The sequence below is a fragment of the Ornithorhynchus anatinus genome, chromosome 11 (genome assembly GCF_004115215.2).
Source record: "Ornithorhynchus anatinus isolate Pmale09 chromosome 11, mOrnAna1.pri.v4, whole genome shotgun sequence".
In the NCBI taxonomy this organism is placed as follows: Eukaryota; Metazoa; Chordata; class Mammalia; order Monotremata; family Ornithorhynchidae; genus Ornithorhynchus; species Ornithorhynchus anatinus.
Window position 1 is genome coordinate 60,627,924 of NC_041738.1, and position 17,017 is coordinate 60,644,940.

At 56.7% G+C, this 17,017-nt stretch overlaps 2 protein-coding genes across 4 annotated transcripts in view; one reads left to right on the plus strand and one right to left on the minus strand.

The window, feature by feature from the left end:
* Positions 1–8,818, minus strand: part of EFTUD2 (elongation factor Tu GTP binding domain containing 2) — a 34,017-nt gene extending 25,199 nt beyond the window's left edge. The window contains exons 1-3 of one of the 2 annotated variants that reach the window (XM_029075037.1): positions 8,746–8,818; positions 1,304–1,412; positions 49–217 (exon numbers count right to left, since the gene is read on the minus strand). In XM_029075037.1, coding sequence (XP_028930870.1) covers positions 49–217; positions 1,304–1,408 — 274 coding nt within the window. In that variant the 5' untranslated portion in view covers positions 1,409–1,412; positions 8,746–8,818. Of the gene's footprint in view, positions 1–48; positions 218–1,303; positions 1,413–8,745 lie in introns of those variants that run through there. The other variant, XM_029075039.2, reaches the window with a different exon arrangement.
* Positions 8,819–9,170: 352 nt separating this feature from the next.
* On the plus strand, positions 9,171–16,157 carry CCDC103 (coiled-coil domain containing 103). 2 transcript variants are annotated; one of them, XM_029075043.2, is made up of 4 exons: positions 9,171–9,322; positions 13,719–13,873; positions 14,097–14,229; positions 15,509–16,157. In XM_029075043.2, the coding sequence occupies exons 2-4, from the start codon at positions 13,728–13,730 to the stop codon at positions 15,908–15,910; spliced, it is 681 nt and encodes a 226-aa protein (XP_028930876.1). In that variant the 5' UTR covers positions 9,171–9,322; positions 13,719–13,727; the 3' UTR covers positions 15,911–16,157. The 2 variants fall into 2 exon arrangements, with proteins under 2 accessions (XP_028930876.1, XP_028930877.1); XM_029075044.2 differs by lacking the exon at positions 9,171–9,322 and adding an exon at positions 13,178–13,304.
* The last annotated feature ends 860 nt before the right edge of the window (positions 16,158–17,017 follow it).

Genomic DNA, 17,017 nt, shown 5'->3' on the forward strand with positions numbered 1-17,017 from the left:
CCCGGACGGACTGGTTCCAGCTTCCCTCCCGGCCGCCTCGGTCCCGACCTGTGAGGGGCTGCGTGTCTTCTTCCTGCACGATGGTCTCCACCTCGGGCCCGTAGACCTCCTCGGCCGTGGGGTAGTACTTCTTGTCCTCGTGCAGCACCACCTCCATCCCGCCGGGGTGCTCCTCGTCGTGCTCCCCCCCGTCGTCCTCGTCGTCCTCGTCGTCCATCTGGCGACGCCGTGACCGGGCCATTGGCTTTCAAAGCGCTCCACCCCGCACCCCGCCCGCTTCGCTCTTCCGACGCCAACCTCCGCCTTGGGCCTCGATCCCGTCTGTCCCGCCGCCGCCTCCGGGACGCCCTCCCTCCTCAAATCCGACGGAAAAATGACTCCCCCCCCCCCGGGGGCGCATCTCCTCCGGGAGGCCTTCCGTGACGGAGCGGGGGCTGCCTCCAACCCCCGCATCCGTCCACCGCTTTGAGTTTCCAAGGCGCCCAGGCATCGGCGGTCACTTTCTTGCCTCAGCGCCGGGGATCCCCGCCTTCCCGGGTGAGGAAACAGAGAGGCCAAGCGATTCCCCCGGGGTCACCCAGCAGGCCGGGGCACAGCTGGGACTAACAAGGAAGGACGGGCCTCAACTACCCGCTCTCGCTTCCCGTGGAGACTCAGGAACCGGGAGAGGAAATGCGAAGGAGCGACAAGCAGCGTGGCCCGGTGGAAAGAGCGTGGGCCTGGGAGTCAGAAATCCTGGGTTCTAATCCCAGTTCCGCTGCTTCTCTGCTGCGTGACCTCGGGCAGGTCATTTCACCTCCCCGTGCCTCGGTGACCCCATCTGTAAAATGGGGATTTAACACCGTGAACCTCACGTGGGACGGGGACTGGGTTCGGCCCGATTAGCCTGTAATAATAAGAATAATAACGTTGGTATCTGTTAAGCGCTTACTATGGGCCGAGCACTGCTCTGAGCGCCGGGGGAGAGACGGGGGCGAAAGGTTGTCCCGCGTGGGGCTCCCAGTCTTCATCGCCATTTTACAGACGAGGGAACTGAGGCGCTGAGAAGTGACTTGCCCGAAGTCACACAGCTGACCGGGGGCGGAGCCAGGATTAGAACCCACAACCTCTGACTCCCAAGCCCGGGCTCTTCCCACTGAGCCACCCTGTTTCTTTTGGATCGACCCCAGCACTCGGCACAGTGCAGAGTAAGCCCTTACTACTCAAAAAACAACAAAAAAAAACCCCCGTTTCTTGATCTCCCTGACATGGTAGTCTACCGCCCTCCTCGAAAAGGAAGAACGTGGCTTTTCAGCAGCCTCACCTCGTCGAGGTCTTTGGCTTCTCGGCCCAACTCGTCGTCGTCGTCATCGGAGTCCAGCTCGGGTCCGATGTAATTCCCGAACTCGTCGTACAGGTCGGTGTCCATGACGCTAGACCCCAAGGGACGGAGAGAGGCGAAGGGGGGATGGAGTTTGGGGGGGGGGGGATGGAAAATCCCAGAGTGGGAAAGGGCCCCGCTCCCGTCATTCCTCCCACGCTCGTCGGCTCGCGGTGCCTCGTGCTCGATCCTCCCGCCGTCGCCCTCGTGGTCGTTCCTCCCTCCCGCCTGGAAATCCTCCCCACCCCTCGGTTTTCACATCCGGTAGACCTCCGCCCGCCCCGTCTCTAAAGTCCCTCGGAAATCCCATCTCCTCCAGGAGGCCTTCCCGGGTTGACTCCTGAGCTCTCCACCCTACTGCCGCTTCGGCACTTAACGATAACTCATTCAATAGGATTTAACGAGCGCCTACTACGTGCGGGCCACTGGACTGAGCGCTTGGAGTGTACAATTCGGCCACAGATAGAGACCATCCCTGCCCATCGACGGGCTCACGGTCTAATCGGGGGAGACGGACGGACACAAACAGTAGCAATAAATAGAATCAAGGGGATGGACATCTCATTAACAAAATAAATAGGGGAATAAAAATAAGGGGGCTTAGCTGAGGGGAGGTGAAGGGGGGGCAGAGAGGGAGCAGAGGGAAAAGGGGAAGCTCAGTGTGGGAAGGCCTCTCGGAAGAGGTGAGCTCTCAGTAGGGCTTCGAAGAGGGGAAGAGAGTGAGTTTGGCGGAGGCGAGGAGGGAGGGCGTCCCGGGACCGCGGGAGGACGCGGACGCGGCCCGGGGGTCGACGGCGGGACGGGCGAGACCGGGGGATGGCGAGGAGGCGGGCGGCGGAGGAGCGGAGCGTGCGGGGTGGGCGGTGGAAAGAGAGAAGGGAGGAGTGGTAGGAGGGGGGCGAGGCGACGGAGAGCCTCGAAGCCTAGAGTGAGAAGTTTTTGTTTCGGGCGGAGGTCGACGGGCGACCGCCGGAGGTTTTTAAGAAGGGGAGTGATGGGCCCGGAGCGTTTCCGCGGGAAGATGAGCCGGGCGGCGGAGTGAAGAACGGACCGGAGCGGGGAGAGACGGGAGGAAGGGAGATCAGAGAAGGCCGACACGGTATTCCAGCCGGGATATGACGAGAGCCCGTAGCGGTAAGATGGCCGTTCGGGTGGAGGGGAAAGGGCGGATCTCGGCGATGTCATAAAGGTGACACCGGCAGGTCTCGGCGACGGATCGGACGCGGGGGGCGAACGAGAGAGCCGAGTCAAAGACGACACCGAGGTCGCGGGCCCGAGAGACGGGGAGGACGGTCGTACCGTCCACGGTGCCGGGGAAGTCGGGAAGAGGACGGGGCTTGGGAGGGAAGATGAGGAGCTCGGTTTTGGCCATGTTCAATAATTATGGTCTTTGTTAAGCGCTTACTATGTGCAGGGCACTGTTCTAAGCACTGGGGGAGACACGGGATAGTCAGATTGTCCCACGTGGGGCTCATTTTTTTTTTAATCCTCATTTTTGCAGATGAGGTGACTGAGGCACAGAGAGGTCAAGTGACTTGCCGAAGGTCATACAGCAGACAAGTGGCAGAGGCGGGATTAGAACCCACGACCTAAGCCCGGGCTCTTTCCACTAAACCACGCCGCTTCCTAACACTTCCACACTTCTGCACTAGGGAACTCGCAAAGATCCAATAATTTTAATATATATATATATTTCCTAGCTCATACATACTCTTACCATTACTCACACATAGTCCTCTAAACTGTCACCTCACAGGGAACGTGTCCGACGTTCTACTGTCCTCTCCCAAGCGCTTAATACAGTGCTTTGCACACAATAAGCACTCAATAAATACGACTAATATAACAATAACACCCCTGTGAGCAGGGAACGTTGCCGGCACACCGTTGCCGTCTCCTAAACATTCAGGAGAGTACAGAAGGGGGCTCGTTGGGGGCAGGGCTCGTCACTTTTTATTGCGTTGTACTTTTCCAAGCGCTTAGTACAGTGTCTGCACATAGTAAGTGCTCAATAAATGACTGGATGAATTTGATACAGTGCTCTGCACACAGTAAGCGCTCAATAAATGACTGAATTTGGTACAGTGCTCTGCACACAGTAAGCGCTCAATAAATGACTGAATTTGGTACAGTGCTCTGCACACAGTAAGCGCTCAATAAATGACTGAATTTGGTACAGTGCTCTGCACAGTAAGCGCTCAATAAATGAATTTGGCACAGTGCTCTGCACACAGTAAGCGCTCAATAAATTAGGTACAGTGCTCTGCACACAGTAAGCGCTCAATAAATGAATAAATTAGGTACAGTGCTCTGCACACGGTAAGCGCTCGATAAATGACTGAGTGAATTAGGTACAGTGCTCTGCACACGGTAGGCGCTCGATAAATGGCTGGATGAATTTGGTACAGTGCTCTGCACGCGGTAGGCGCTCGATAAATGGCTGGATGAATTTGGTACAGTGCTCCGCACACGGTAAACAGCGTGGCTCTGTGGTAAACAGAGAAGCAGCGTGGCTCAGTGGAAAGAGCCCGGGCTTTGGAGTCAGGGCTCATGAGTTCGAATCCCAGCTCTGCCCCTTGTCGGCTGTGTGACCGTGGGCGAGTCACTTAACTTCTCTGTGCCTCAGTTCCCTCATCTGTAAAATGGGGATGAAGACTGTGAGCCCCACGTGGGACGACCTGATTCCCCCGTGTCTACCCCAGCGCTTAGAACAGTGCTCGGCACATAGTGAGCGCTTAACAAATACCAACATTATTATTATGATTAAACGCTCGATAAATGAAAGAATGAATTTGGTACAGTGCTCTGCACACGGTAAGCGCTCGATAAATGACTGGATGAATTTAGTACAGTGTTCTGCACCTAGTAAGTGCTCGATAAATGACCGACTGAATGAATTTAGTACAGTGCTCTCCACACAGTGGGCACTAGATAAATGGCTGGATGAATGAATGAATTTAGGACAATGCTCTGCACACACAGGAAGCGCTCGGTAAAAGACAGAATGACTGAATTTAGTCCAGCGCTCTGAACACGATCAGCGCTCAACAAATACCTTGATTGACTGGCCCACCTACCCCCTTTCCCACCTCCTACTTTTAAACTGTTTCGGGGTCCGTCTCCCCGGCGGTTAGGGCTTAGGACTCTCCCGGGCGCTCAGCACGGGGCACACGGTGAGCGCTCAATAAATACGACGGGAGGGACGGGGGCCGTCCCGGAGGAGGTGTGACCTCAGCGAGCCCCCCCCCCCCCCCCCGCCAAGCCCTACTGCGAGCTCCCCTCCTCCGGGAGGCCTTCCCAGACTGCGCCCCCCTTTCCCTCTGCTCCTCCTCCCCGCCCCATCGCCCCGACTCCCTCTTCCCTCCCCCCCTCCCCGCAGCACTTGTGCACATATGGACATATTTATTACTCTAGTCACTTTATTGATGACGTGCTCAGGGGAAGCAGCGTGGCTCAGTGGAAAGAGCCCGGGCTTCGGAGTCAGCGGTCATGGGTTCGAATCCCGCCTCTGCCACCTGTCAGCTGACTGTGGGCGAGGCACTTCACTTCTCTGGGCCTCAGTTCCCTCATCTGGAAAATGGGGATTAACCGGGAGCCTCACGTGGGTCGACCCGATGACCCCGGATCTCCCCCGGCGCTTAGAACGGCGCTCTGCCCGTAACAAATACCAACATTATCATCTATAATTCTGTTTATTTATATCGATGCTACTGATGCCTCGCTGCTTGTTTTAATGTCGGTCTCCCCCCTTCTAGACCGCGAGCTCGTTGTGGGCTGGGATTAATAATGATCATAATGATGACGGTGTTTGTTAAGCGCTCACGATGCGCCAAGCACCGTTCTAAGCGCTGGGGGAGACACAAGGTAATCCCCACACTCGTCATGCAGGTCTGTGTCCACGCTGCTAGACCCCCAAGGGACAGAGACAGGTGAAGGGGCGATGGGGGTCCCAGAGTGGGGAAGCAGCGTGGCTCAGTGGCAAGAGCCCGGGCTTGGGAGTCGGAGGTCACGGGTTCGAATCCCGGCTCTGCCACTTGTCGGCCGTGTGACCGTGGGCGAGTCACTTCGCTTCTCTGGGCCTCAGTTCCCTCATCTGGAAAACGGGGATTAACTGTGAGCCTCACGTCATCACAACCTGATGACCCCGTATCTCCCCCAGCGCTTACAACGGTGCTCTGCACACAGTAAGCGCTTAACAAATACCAACATTATTAAAGGGCCCGGCTCCCTTCATTCCTCCCACGCTCACCGACTCGCTGTGCTCGGTCCTCACCCCCATTTTGCAGATGAGGTCACTGAGGCCCAGTGAAGTGACTTGCCCAAAGTCACACAGCTGTGACAAGTGGCAGGGGCGGGATTAGAACCCACGACCTCCAATGCCCAAGCCCGGGCTCTTTCCACTAAGCCACGCTGCTCCTCGGGGACTGTCTCTCGTTGTGGCTGAATTTTACTTCCAAAGGGCTCGGTCCAGTGCTCTGCACACGGTAGGCGCTTACTAAATACATTCATTCACTCGGTAGTATTTACTGAGCGTTTACTCTGCGCAGAGCACCGTACTAAGCGCTAGGAATGTACCAATCGGTAGCAGAGGGAGACGGTCCCTGACATTCATTCGGTCGCACTGATTGAGCGCTTACTGTGTGCAGAGCGCTGGACTAAGCGCTTGGAAAGTACAATTCGGCAACGGGCGGAGACGATCCCTGCCCAACGACGGGCTGCCGGTCTAAAAAGGGGGAGGCAGACGGCAGAACAGGTGGACAGGCATCGGCACCATCAAAACAGATGAACAGAATCAAAGATGTAGACACATCATTAATAAAATCAAAAGTAATAAATAATCTCTACAAATACGCAGCAGTGCGGCGCGGCGGGGGAGAGCGGAGAGTTGGGACGACGGGGAGGGAAAGGGAGGGCTCACAGTCGACAAGGGGGAGACAGACAACCAAACAAGCTCACCTCCTCCGGGAGGCCTTCCCGGACTGAGCCCTCCCTTTCCCTCTGCTCCTCCTCCCCTTCCCCACTTGATAACAACAATGATGTTGGTACTTATTCATTCAACAGTATTTATTGAGCGCTTACGATGTGCAGAGCACTGGACTAAGCGCTTGGAATGGACAGGTCGGCAACAGATAGAGACGGTCCCTGCCGTTTGACGGGCGCACGGTCTAATCAGCGTGGCTCAGTGGAAAGAGCACGGGCTTTGGAGTCAGAGGTCCTGAGTTCGAATGCCGGCTCGGCCACTTGTCAGCTGGGTGACTTCGGGCGAGTCACTTCACTTCTCGGTGCCTCAGTGACCTCATCTGTTAAATGAGGATGAAGACCGTGAGCCCCACGTGGGACGACCTGATTCCCCTGTGCCTACCCCAGCGCTTAGAACGGTGCTCGGCACATAGTAAGCGCTTAACAAATACCAACATTATTATTATTAATCGGGGGAGACGGGCAGACAAGAACAATGGCAATAAATAGAGTCAATATTAATAGAGTACTAGTAATAGAGTTATCAAGCCCTTACTATGTGCCAAGCACTGTTCTAAGCGCTGGGGGAGATACGGGAAAATCAGGGTACCCCCACATGGGGCTCACGGTCTTCACGCCCATTTGACAGATGAGGGAACTGAGGCCCAGAGAAATGACTGGCCCAAAGTCATACAGCTGACATGTGAGGGAGTTGGGATCAGAACCCACGTCCTTCTGACCCCCGGGCCTGTGTTCTATGCAGTAAGCCATGCGGCTTCTCACTCCATTCAATCGTTCCGATTGAGCGCTCACTGTGTGCAGAGAAGCAGCGTGGCTCAGGGGAAAGAGGCCGGGCTTGGGAGGCAGAGGTCATGGGTTCGAATCCCGGCTCTGCCACTTGTCAGCTGGGTGACCGTGGGCAAGTCACTTCACTTCTCTGGGCCTCCGTGACCTCATCTGTAAAATGGGGACGAAGACTGTGAGCCTCACGTGGGACGACCCGATGACCCGGTATCTCCCCCCAGCGCTTAGAACAGTGCTCGGCACACAGGAAGCGCTTAACAAATACCAACATTATTAGTAAGCGTTTGGAAAGTCCAATTGGGCAGCAGATAGAGACCATCCCCGCCCAACGACGGGCTTGCCGTCTAAACGGCTTGTGCACATTTTATTCATTCATTCAATAGTATTTATTGAGCGCTTACTATGTGCAGAGCACTGTACTAAGCGCTGGGAATGGACAAATCGGTAACAGATAGAGACAGTCCCTGCCCTTTGTCGGGCTTACGGTCTAATCGGGGGAGACGGACAGACGAGAACAACGGCAATAAATAGAATTTTATGCATATTTGTATATACTGCTGTTCCTCTGTTTTATTAATGATGCGTATCTATCTATGATTCTATGTATCTATTTTGATGGAATCGATGCCTGACTCCTTGTTTGGTTTTCTGCCTCCCCCTTTTAGACTGCGAAGCCCGTTGTTGGGCAGAGATGGTCTCTATCTGCTGCCCAATTGGACTTTCCAAGCGCGCTTAGTAATAATAATCATCATAATGATGGCATTTGTTAAGCGCTTACTATGTGCTAAGCGCTGTTCTAGGCGCTGGGGGGGATACAAGGTCATCAGGGTGTCCCAGGTGGGGCTCCCAGGCTTCATCCCCATTTTGCAGATGAGGTCACTGAGGCCCAGAGAAGTGACTTGCCCACAGTCCCCCAGCTGACAGGGGGTGGATTCGAACCCATGACCTCTGACTCCCAAGCCCGGGTTCTTTCCCCTGAGCCACGCTGCTCTGCACACAGTAATAATGTCATTAGTAATATTAATAACAATTAATTATTGATAATTATTAAGAGTATGGATATTATAATAATGTTGGCATTTGTTAAGCGCTTACTATGTGCAAAGCACTGTTCTAAGCGCTGGGGGAGATGCAGGGTCATCGGGTCGTCCCACGTGAGGCTCACAGTTCATCCCCATTTTACAGATGAGGTCACTGAGGCCCAGAGGAGTGAAGTGACCTGCCCACGGTCACCCAGCTGCCAAGGGGCAGAGCCGGGATTCGAACCCATGACCTCTGACTCCCAAGCCCGGGCTCCTTCCCCTGAGCCACGCTGCTCTGCCCCCAGTGAGCGCTCAAGAAATAGGAACGAACAAAATAAACCACAAATGCGACTGCCGCCGAGCGGTCCCTGCCAGGCGCTCAGCACAGTGCTCTGCTAAGCGCTCAATACATACTAGTGAATGAATGAAGGGTGGTTATCCTGATTAATAATAATCTGCATCATAACGAATGAAGAAAGCAATGAATAAATACGATCTAGAGGGAATGAATAAAGAAAGCAATAAATAAATAGGACTGATCGATCGATTGATCGATCGATGGGATGAACGAGAGCGTTGGAGGCCTCGGCCTCCTCTCACCTGGCGCCAATGCGGCCCGAAGCCCCGACCGCGCGGCCCCTCGCTCCCTCCTCTGCGCATGCGCCGGCCCCCTCGCTCCCTCCTCTGCGCATGCGCCGCCCCCCATCCCCGCGCCCTCCTCTGCGCATGCGCCGCCCCCCCTCCCCCTTTTTCCCGCGCCTGCGCCCTGAGGCGACGAAGGTCCCCCACCGCCGCCATCTTCCCTCCCGCCTCGGGCAGCCCGCGCCGGCGGCTCCCGCCGCCGCTCCCCCAGGCGCCGCATCCCCGCAGAGCGGCGGGGCGGAGCGACTCGACGCCGCAGCGCGGAAGGGGGCGGTTCTTTAGCGGGGGGCGAAGCGGGCCCGGGAGCCGAGGGGGGGTTGCAGGCGGGGGCGGGGGCAGCCCTGAGGGGAGGGGGCCTCGCGGGGTCACGTGGGAGGGGCTGGGAGCGGTTGCCGGGCAACGCGGCGGCGTCGGGCCGAGGCCACGTGGTCCGCCCCGCCCCCTCCGCCCAGGACACCCGCCCTGCGCTCGGCCGCTTGACCTCTGACCCTTCCCCCAACGACAAGCCCTCCTGGACCTCGCTTTCCTCCTCCGGGTAATGGGAACGATCGTCCCATCCGCCTCGGGTGCTTTTTAAAATAGTATTTATTAATAAGGATTATTTCATTAATTATTAATTCATTGTTAATTAATAATGAGAAGCAGCGTGGCTCAGTGGAAAGAGCACGGGCTTGGGAGTCGGAGGTCATGAGTTCGAATCCCGGCTCTGCCACTTGTCAGCTGGGTGACTTTGGGCAAGTCACTTCACTTCTCGGTGCCTCAGTGACCTCCTCTGTGAAATGGGGATGAAGACGGGGAGCCCCACGTGGGACGACCTGATTCCCCTGTGTCTCCCCCAGCGCTTAGAACAGTGCTCGGCACATAGTAAGCGCTTAACAAATACCAACATTATTATTATTATTCGCTTCTCTGGGCCTCAGTGACCTCATCTGCAAAATGGGGATGAAGACTGGGAGCCTCCCGGGGGACAACCTGATCACCTTGTATTTTCCCCAGCGCGTAGAACAGTGCTCTGCACATAGTAAGCGCTTAACAAATACCAACATTATTATTACTAAGAGCTGGGGGAGATACAAGGTCATCAGGTGCCCCCCACCCCCACCCCCCGTGGGGCCGCCGGTCTCAATCCCCATTTTACAGACGAGGGAATAATAATAATAATAACAATAATGACCGTATTTGTTAAGCACTTACTATGTGCAGACCACTGTTCTAATAATAATAATAATGTTGGTATTTGTTAAGCGCTTACTATGTGCAGTGCACTGTTCTAAGCGCTGGGGTAGACACAGAGGAATCAGGTTGTCCCACGTGGGGCTCACAGTCTTCATCCCCATTTTACAGATGAGGTCACTGAGGCCCAGAGAAGTGAAGTGACTCGCCCACAGTCACACAGCTGACGAGTGGCAGAGCTGGGATTCGAACTCATGACCCCTGACTCCAAAGCCCATGCTCTTTCCACTGAGCCATGCTGCTTCTCTGCGCTGTTCTAAGCGCTGGGGGAGATCCAGGGTCATCAGGTTGTCCCACGTGAGGCTCACAGGCTTCATCCCCATTTGACAGATGAGGGAACCGAGGCCCAGACAAGTGAAGTGACTCGCCCAAAGTCACACAGCTGACCAGCGGCAGCGTGGGGACTCGAACCCATGACCTCTGTCTCCCAAGCCCGGGCTCTTTCCACTGAGCCACACTGCTTCTGATAGTCATGATAGCGTGGCTCATTGGAAGGAGCCAGGGCTTGGGAGTCAGAGGTCATGGTTTCGAATCCCGGCCCTCCCACTTGTCAGCCGGGTGACTGTGGGCGAGTCACTTCACTTCTCTGGGCCTCAGTGACCTCATCCGTAAAATGGGGATGAAGACTGTGAGCCCCACGGGGGCCAACCTGATGACCTTGTATCCTCCCCAGCGCTTAGAACAGTGCTCTGCACATAGTAAGCGCTTAACAAATACCAACATTATCATTATTATTATTGCCAAGAAGCAGGATGGCTCAGTGGAAAGAGCCCCGGCTTGGGAGTCAGAGATCACGGGTTCTAATCCCGGCTCCGCCACCTGTCACTTGTGTGACTTTGGGCAAGTCACTTCACTTCTCTGGGCCTCAGTTCCCTCATCTGGAAGATGGGGATGGAGACTGTGCGCCTCACGGGGGACAACCTGATTCCCTCGTGTCTCCCCCGGCGCTTAGAACAGCGCTCGGCACATAGTAAGCGCTTAACAAATACCAACATTATTATTATTATTATTAATGCAGCCGGCAGGGAGTCAGGACTCCAGGGTTCTGTCTTTTTTTAAGGTATTTGCACTTAAGGGAGCAGGGGGGAGGGATTCCTCCTCTAGACTGAAAGCTCACTGTGGGCAGAGAACATGTCTACCAACTCTATTTTTATTGGACTCTCCCAAATTCATTCATTCAGTAGTATTTATTGAGCGCTTACTTTGTGCAGAGCACTGTACTAAGCGCTTGGGATGAACAAGTCGGCAACAGATAGAGACTGCTCGGTGCAGCGCTCATCGGAGAAGCAGCGTGGCTCAGTGGAAAGAGCACGGGCTTTGGAGTCAGGGCTCATGAGTTCGAATCCCAGCTCTGCCACTTGTCGGCTGTGTGACCGTGGGCGAGTCACTTAACTTCTCTGTGCCTCAGTTCCCTCATCTGTAAAATGGGGATGAAGACTGGGAGCCCCACGTGGGACGACCCGATTCCCCCGTGTCTACCCCAGCGCTTAGAACAGTGCTCGGCACATAGTAAGCGCTTAACAAATACCAACATTATTATTATTATCATCACCATGTGCCAGTCACTTTACGGAGCACCGGGGTAGATACGGGCTAATCAATCAACCGGTCAGTCGCGTCTATCGAGGGCTTACTGTGGGCAGAGCGCTGTACGGAGCGCTGGAGAGAGTAGTCACTTCACTTCTCTGGGCCTCATTTACCTCATCTGTAAAATGGGGGTGAAGACTCCGAGCCCCCCGTGGGCCAGCCTGATTACCTGTATCTCCCCCAGCGCTTAGAACAGTGCTCTGCACATAGGAAGCGCTTAACAAATACCAACATTAGACTGTAAGCCCGTCCCTGGGCGGGGACGGTCTCTATCTGTTGCCGAATGGTACATTCCAAGCGCTTAGTACAGTGCTCTGCACGTAGTAAGCGCTCAGTAAACACGATTGAGTGAACGGGGAGAGCACAACACAACAATATAATAATAACGTTGGTACTTGTTAAGCGCTTACTATGTGCCGAGCGCTGTTCTAAGCGCCGGGGGAGATACAGGGCAACAATACGACAGACGCATTCGCTGCCCACGATGAGCCTACAGTCTCGACCGAGTCGGACCGATCAGGTTGGACCGAATCCCTGTCCCCCCGTAGGGCTCACAGCTGTAATCCCCATTTTACAGATGAAAGAACCGGGGCACCGAGGAGTTCGTTCATCCACCCATTCGATCGTATTTACGGAGGGCTTACTGTGGGCAGAGCACTGTACTGAGCGGTTGGGAGAGCACCATACAACAACGTACTCCCTGCCCACAACGAGTTTAGAGTCTAGAGCCGGGGGGAGAGAGACATGAATAGGAATAAAGAAGTGACAGATACGGACGTAAGTGATGTGGGGCCGGGAGGGGGATGAATAGAGGGAGCAAGTCAGGGTGAAGCAGAAGGGAGTGGGAGAAGGGGAAGTGACTTAGCCAAGGTCTCGCAGCAGACAAGTGGCAGAGCCGGGATTAATAATAATGTTGCTATTTGTTAAGCGCTTACTAGGTGCCGAGCACCGTTCTAAGCGCTGGGAGGGATCCAGGGTCATCAGGTTGTCCCACTTGGGGCCCACACACTTTTAATCCCTATTTTACAGATGAGGGGAACTGAGGCCCAGAGAAGTGAAGTGACTCGCCCACGGTCACACAGCTGACAAGTGGCAGAGCCGGGGGTCGAACTCATGACCTCTGACTCCGAAGCCCGGGCTCTTTCCACTGAGCCACGCTGCTTCTCCATTAGAAGATTAGAGCCCAGGTCCTTCTGACGCCCAGGCCCGGGCTCTGTCTACTAGCTTACGCTGCTTTTATCCCCGCTTACACCCGGTAAATAATAATAATAATAGTAATTTTGGTATTTGTTAAGCGCTTACTATGTGCCAAGCACTGTTCTGAGCGCGGGGTAGATACAAGGTGAAGCCCCTACAGAACTTCCTGTGGACACTGGCCTTATAATACTAACAATAATGTTGGTATTTTTTCAGCGCTTACTCTGTGCCGAGCACCGTTCTAAGCGCTGGGGGAGATCCAGGGTCATCGGGTGGTCCCGCGGGAGGCTCCCAGTCCGAATCCCCATTTTCCAGATGAGGTCACCGAGGCGCAGAGAAGTGAAGTGACCTGCCCACGGTCACCCAGCTGCCAGGTGGCGGAGGCGGGATTCGAACCCACGACCTCTGCCTCCCAAGCCCGGGCTCTTTCCACTGAGTCACGCCGCTTCCTCTGGGCCTTATCCGATCCACTCCCAGACCGTTAGAGTTCGGGAGAAGAGGTAAGAGAATTTGAGTACCCGAATAATAATAATAATAATTGTGGTATCTGTTAAGCGCCTACTCTGCGCCGGGCACTGTACTAAGCACTGGGGTGGATACTTTTAGACCGCGAGCCCGTCGTTGGGCAGGGATTGTCTCCGTCTATGGCCGAATTGGACATTCCAAGCGCTCAGTACAGTGCTGCGCACGTAGTAAGCGCTCAATCAGTACGACCGAACCAATTCAAGCCAGTGGGGTCGGACACGGTCCCTGTCCCGTGTGGGGCTCCCAGTGTCCATCCCCATTTTCCAGATGAGGGAACGGAGGGCCAGAGCAGTGAAGCGACTCGCCCAAGGCCACCGAGCGGAAGGGAACGGGGCAGAGTGTGGGCTAACGGGGTGCCGGCCCTCAACCCTTTCTCCGGGGACTTCCAGATCCCGGCCATGTCGGGGTCGGACGACGGCCTGGACTTCCAGGCGCTGGAGAGGGAGCTGCAGGCGGCGCTGGCCGCCGACGAAAAATACCGGCGCGAGAACGCGGCCAAGTTCCGGGCGGTGCACCAGAAAGTGGCCAGCTACGAGGAGTTCAGGTGAGCCCCGGCGCCTTTCCGATCAATCCGTCGGGCAGATTGAGCGAGCGCTTCCCGCCAGCGGGGCGCTCTGTTCGGCCCTCGGGAAGACGCGGCGCGACAATAAAGCGGACGCGTTCCCTGCCCACCGGCGGCTCTCCCGCTGACCTGTGCCCGCCGCTTAGGACAGTGCTCCGCACATAGCAAGCGCTCAATAAATACTAGTGAATGAATGAACGAACAGGGACATCGTCCTCGCCTCGCACCTGAGGCCCCTGGAGAGGAAGGACAAGACGGGCGGGCCGAGGACGGCCCCTTGGAACAGCCACGCGACCCGCGCCGGGCCCTCCCCGGAGCCGAGCCTGGAGCTCTCCCAGGTGAGACCCCGGAGTTTAATAATCATGTGGGTATTTGTTAAACGCTTACTGTGTGCAGAGCACCGTTCTAAGCGCTGGGGGAGACGCGGGGTCATCGGGTCGTCCCACGTGGGGCTCGCAGTCTTCATCCCCATTTGACAGACGAGGTCACTGAGGCCCAGAGAAGTGAAGCGACTTGCCCGCAGGCACACAGCTGACAAGGGGCAGAGCCGGGATTCGAACTCATGCCCTCTGCCTCCAAAGCCCGGGCTCTTTCCACTGAGCCGCGCCGCTTCTCAGTTGAGACTGTGAGCCCCTCGTTGGGCAGGGAGGGTCCCTACCGGATGCCGAGTTGTACAGTCCCAGCGCTTGGTACGGTGCTCTGCACATAGTAAGCGCTCAATAGATAGGATCAGAGGAATAAAGCGGCAGCGCCCGGCTCTCGGCCGTCTGGCGGCCCTTCTGGCGAGGGCAGGGCAGGGAGCCTGCGGGTGCCCGACTGAGCCCCGCTGACCCCGACCGCAGAACTCTGGACCGTTCCTTATAATTATTATTAATAATAATAACCACCACCATTCATTCATTCAATACTATCTACTGAGCGCTCACTGTGTGCAGAGCACCGTACTAAGCGCTTGAGATGGACAATTCAGCAACAGACAGGGACCATCCCTGCCCAGTGACGGGCTCACCGTCTGATCGGGGGAGACGGACGGACAAGAACAAGACATCGCAATCGCGATAAATAGAATCAAGGGGACGGACACCTCGTTCGCAGAATAAATAGGGTCATAAAAATATATCCAGATGAGCACAGGGTGCTGAGGGAAGGGGGGCGATGATAATATAATAATAATAATATATATGCTATATAGGGGGCGATGATAATATAAGAACAATATATATACTATTAGTATATAATAATAATAATGGCGGTGTTGGTTAAGGGCACCATACGAAGTGCTGGGGTGGATACAAGCCAGCGGGGTCACTCGCTGTCCCTACCCCACGTGGGGCTCACGGTCTGTTTCCCCCTTTTCCCGATGAGGGAACCGAGGCCCGGAGAAGTGAAGTGACTCGCCCCAGGTCACACAGCGGGCAGGTGGCGGAGCCGGGATTAGAACCCAGACCCTTCGGACCCCCAAGCCGGGGCTCCGTCCCCTAGGCCACACTGCTTCTCGAGGCAGCTGGGGCAGCGCAGCGGGCACCGGGCCCGGCCGACCCGGGGCGAGCGGAGGGGGCGGGGGCGGCGGGCGGGGGGCGGGGGCTGAGCCCCTCGGGGTCTCCCCCGTTGCCCCAGGAGGGAGCCTCCCCGCCCGAGACCTCGGCCGAATTTCAGCGGGCCTGGCGACGCCACCTGAGGAGCGGGCCGGAGCGGTACCGGGCCCTGCTGGGGCTCGGCGGGGCCGGCCTGGGCCGCATCTTCCGGGCCGACGTGGGCTTCGGCCTGCTGGGCGAGCTGCTGACGGCCCTGGCGGACCACGCCGAGCCCGGCGACCGCCCGGCCGTGCTGGACGTCCTGAGCGGCCTGGCCCGCGCCGGACGCTTCCGCCTCAACCTCGACCTGCTGAGCTGCCCCGAGAGGGAGAGCTGCCGCCGGCTCTTCCGCCGGCTCCGGGACGAGACCCCGACCGGGGAGGCCCCGGGTCAGGATGACCGGGGGCTCCTCCGGGAGCTGCTCCGCCTCTACCGGGTCGACTGAAGGACTCGGGTCCCTCCGCTCCACCGCCCCGGCCCTGAGGGGCTCCAGCCGACCCGCCGGAGACCCTCGCGACCCCAGGAGGCCGGTCGGCGGGGGACGCGTCGGCCCGCGACCTCGACGATGAGCCGGGGGCGGGGGGAAACCACTTGGCCTCGTCCCCCAGCCCAGCAATAAACCACCGTTTCCCAAATGGCTCCCCTAGTCCTCTTCCCGGAGCCCCTCGGGGGGCTTCCTTTTTCACATGGAATTTGTTCTCCTGGTATTCGATCGGCCCTCACTGTGGGCCGAATGCTACTCCGAGCGAGGGGTCGGTTCAGATTAATTAGGTCGGATAGGCTCCCCGTCCCGCGTGGGGCTCACCGTCTGAGCGGGAGAGGGAACGGGGAATCGAATCCCCATTTGACGCTGAGGAAACCGAGGCACAGAGAAATAAAATGAGTTGCCCCGGGTCCCGCCGCAAGCAGTTGGCGGGACCGGAATTAGAATCCGGGTCTCCGGACGCTCAGGCCCGTGCTCTTTCCACTCCACTCCACTGGTTCCCTAAATTTAAATTTAATTTAAATTAACACTAAATTTGTTTTTAAATGGTACTGGTCAAGCGCTTCCTACGTGCCTCAGACCCTTCTGAGCACTGGGCTAGATACACGTTAATCAGGTTGGGCACAGCCCCCGTCCCATTCGGGGCTCAGAGTCTTAATCCCCATTTTCCAGGCGAGGTAACCGAGGCCCAGAGAATAAAACTGATAATGATGATGGCATCTGTTAAGCGCTTACTGTGTGCGAAGCACCGTTCTAAGCACCGAGGGGGACACGAGGTGATCGGGTTGCCCCACGTGGGGCTCACGGTCTCCAACCCCGTTTTCCAGATGAGGCCCAGGGAAGCGACCTGCCCAAAGTCACGCGGCTGACAGGTGGCGGAGGCGGGATCGGAACCCACCACCCCCGACTCCCGAGCCCGGGCTCTTTCCACTGTGCCGCTCCGCTAAGCGAAGCGATTTGCCCAGCGGGTCGCGCGGCGGAGCCGGCATTCGAACCCAGGTCCTTCTGACTCCCGGGCCGGACGCGCCAGGCCTAGGGGACGGAGTCACAGTCGTCGTCATCACAATG

Bases quoted from the DNA above. Each gene is read 5' to 3' on its own strand.
- CCDC103 (XM_029075043.2), top strand. From the start codon at position 13,728: ATGTCGGGGTCGGACGACGGCCTGGACTTCCAGGCGCTGGAGAGGGAG. The intron at 13,874-14,096 runs GTGAGCCCCGGC...ATGAACGAACAG, and splicing joins GCCAGCTACGAGGAGTTCAG to GGACATCGTCCTCGCCTCGC. The intron at 14,230-15,508 runs GTGAGACCCCGG...CCGTTGCCCCAG, and splicing joins CGAGCCTGGAGCTCTCCCAG to GAGGGAGCCTCCCCGCCCGA.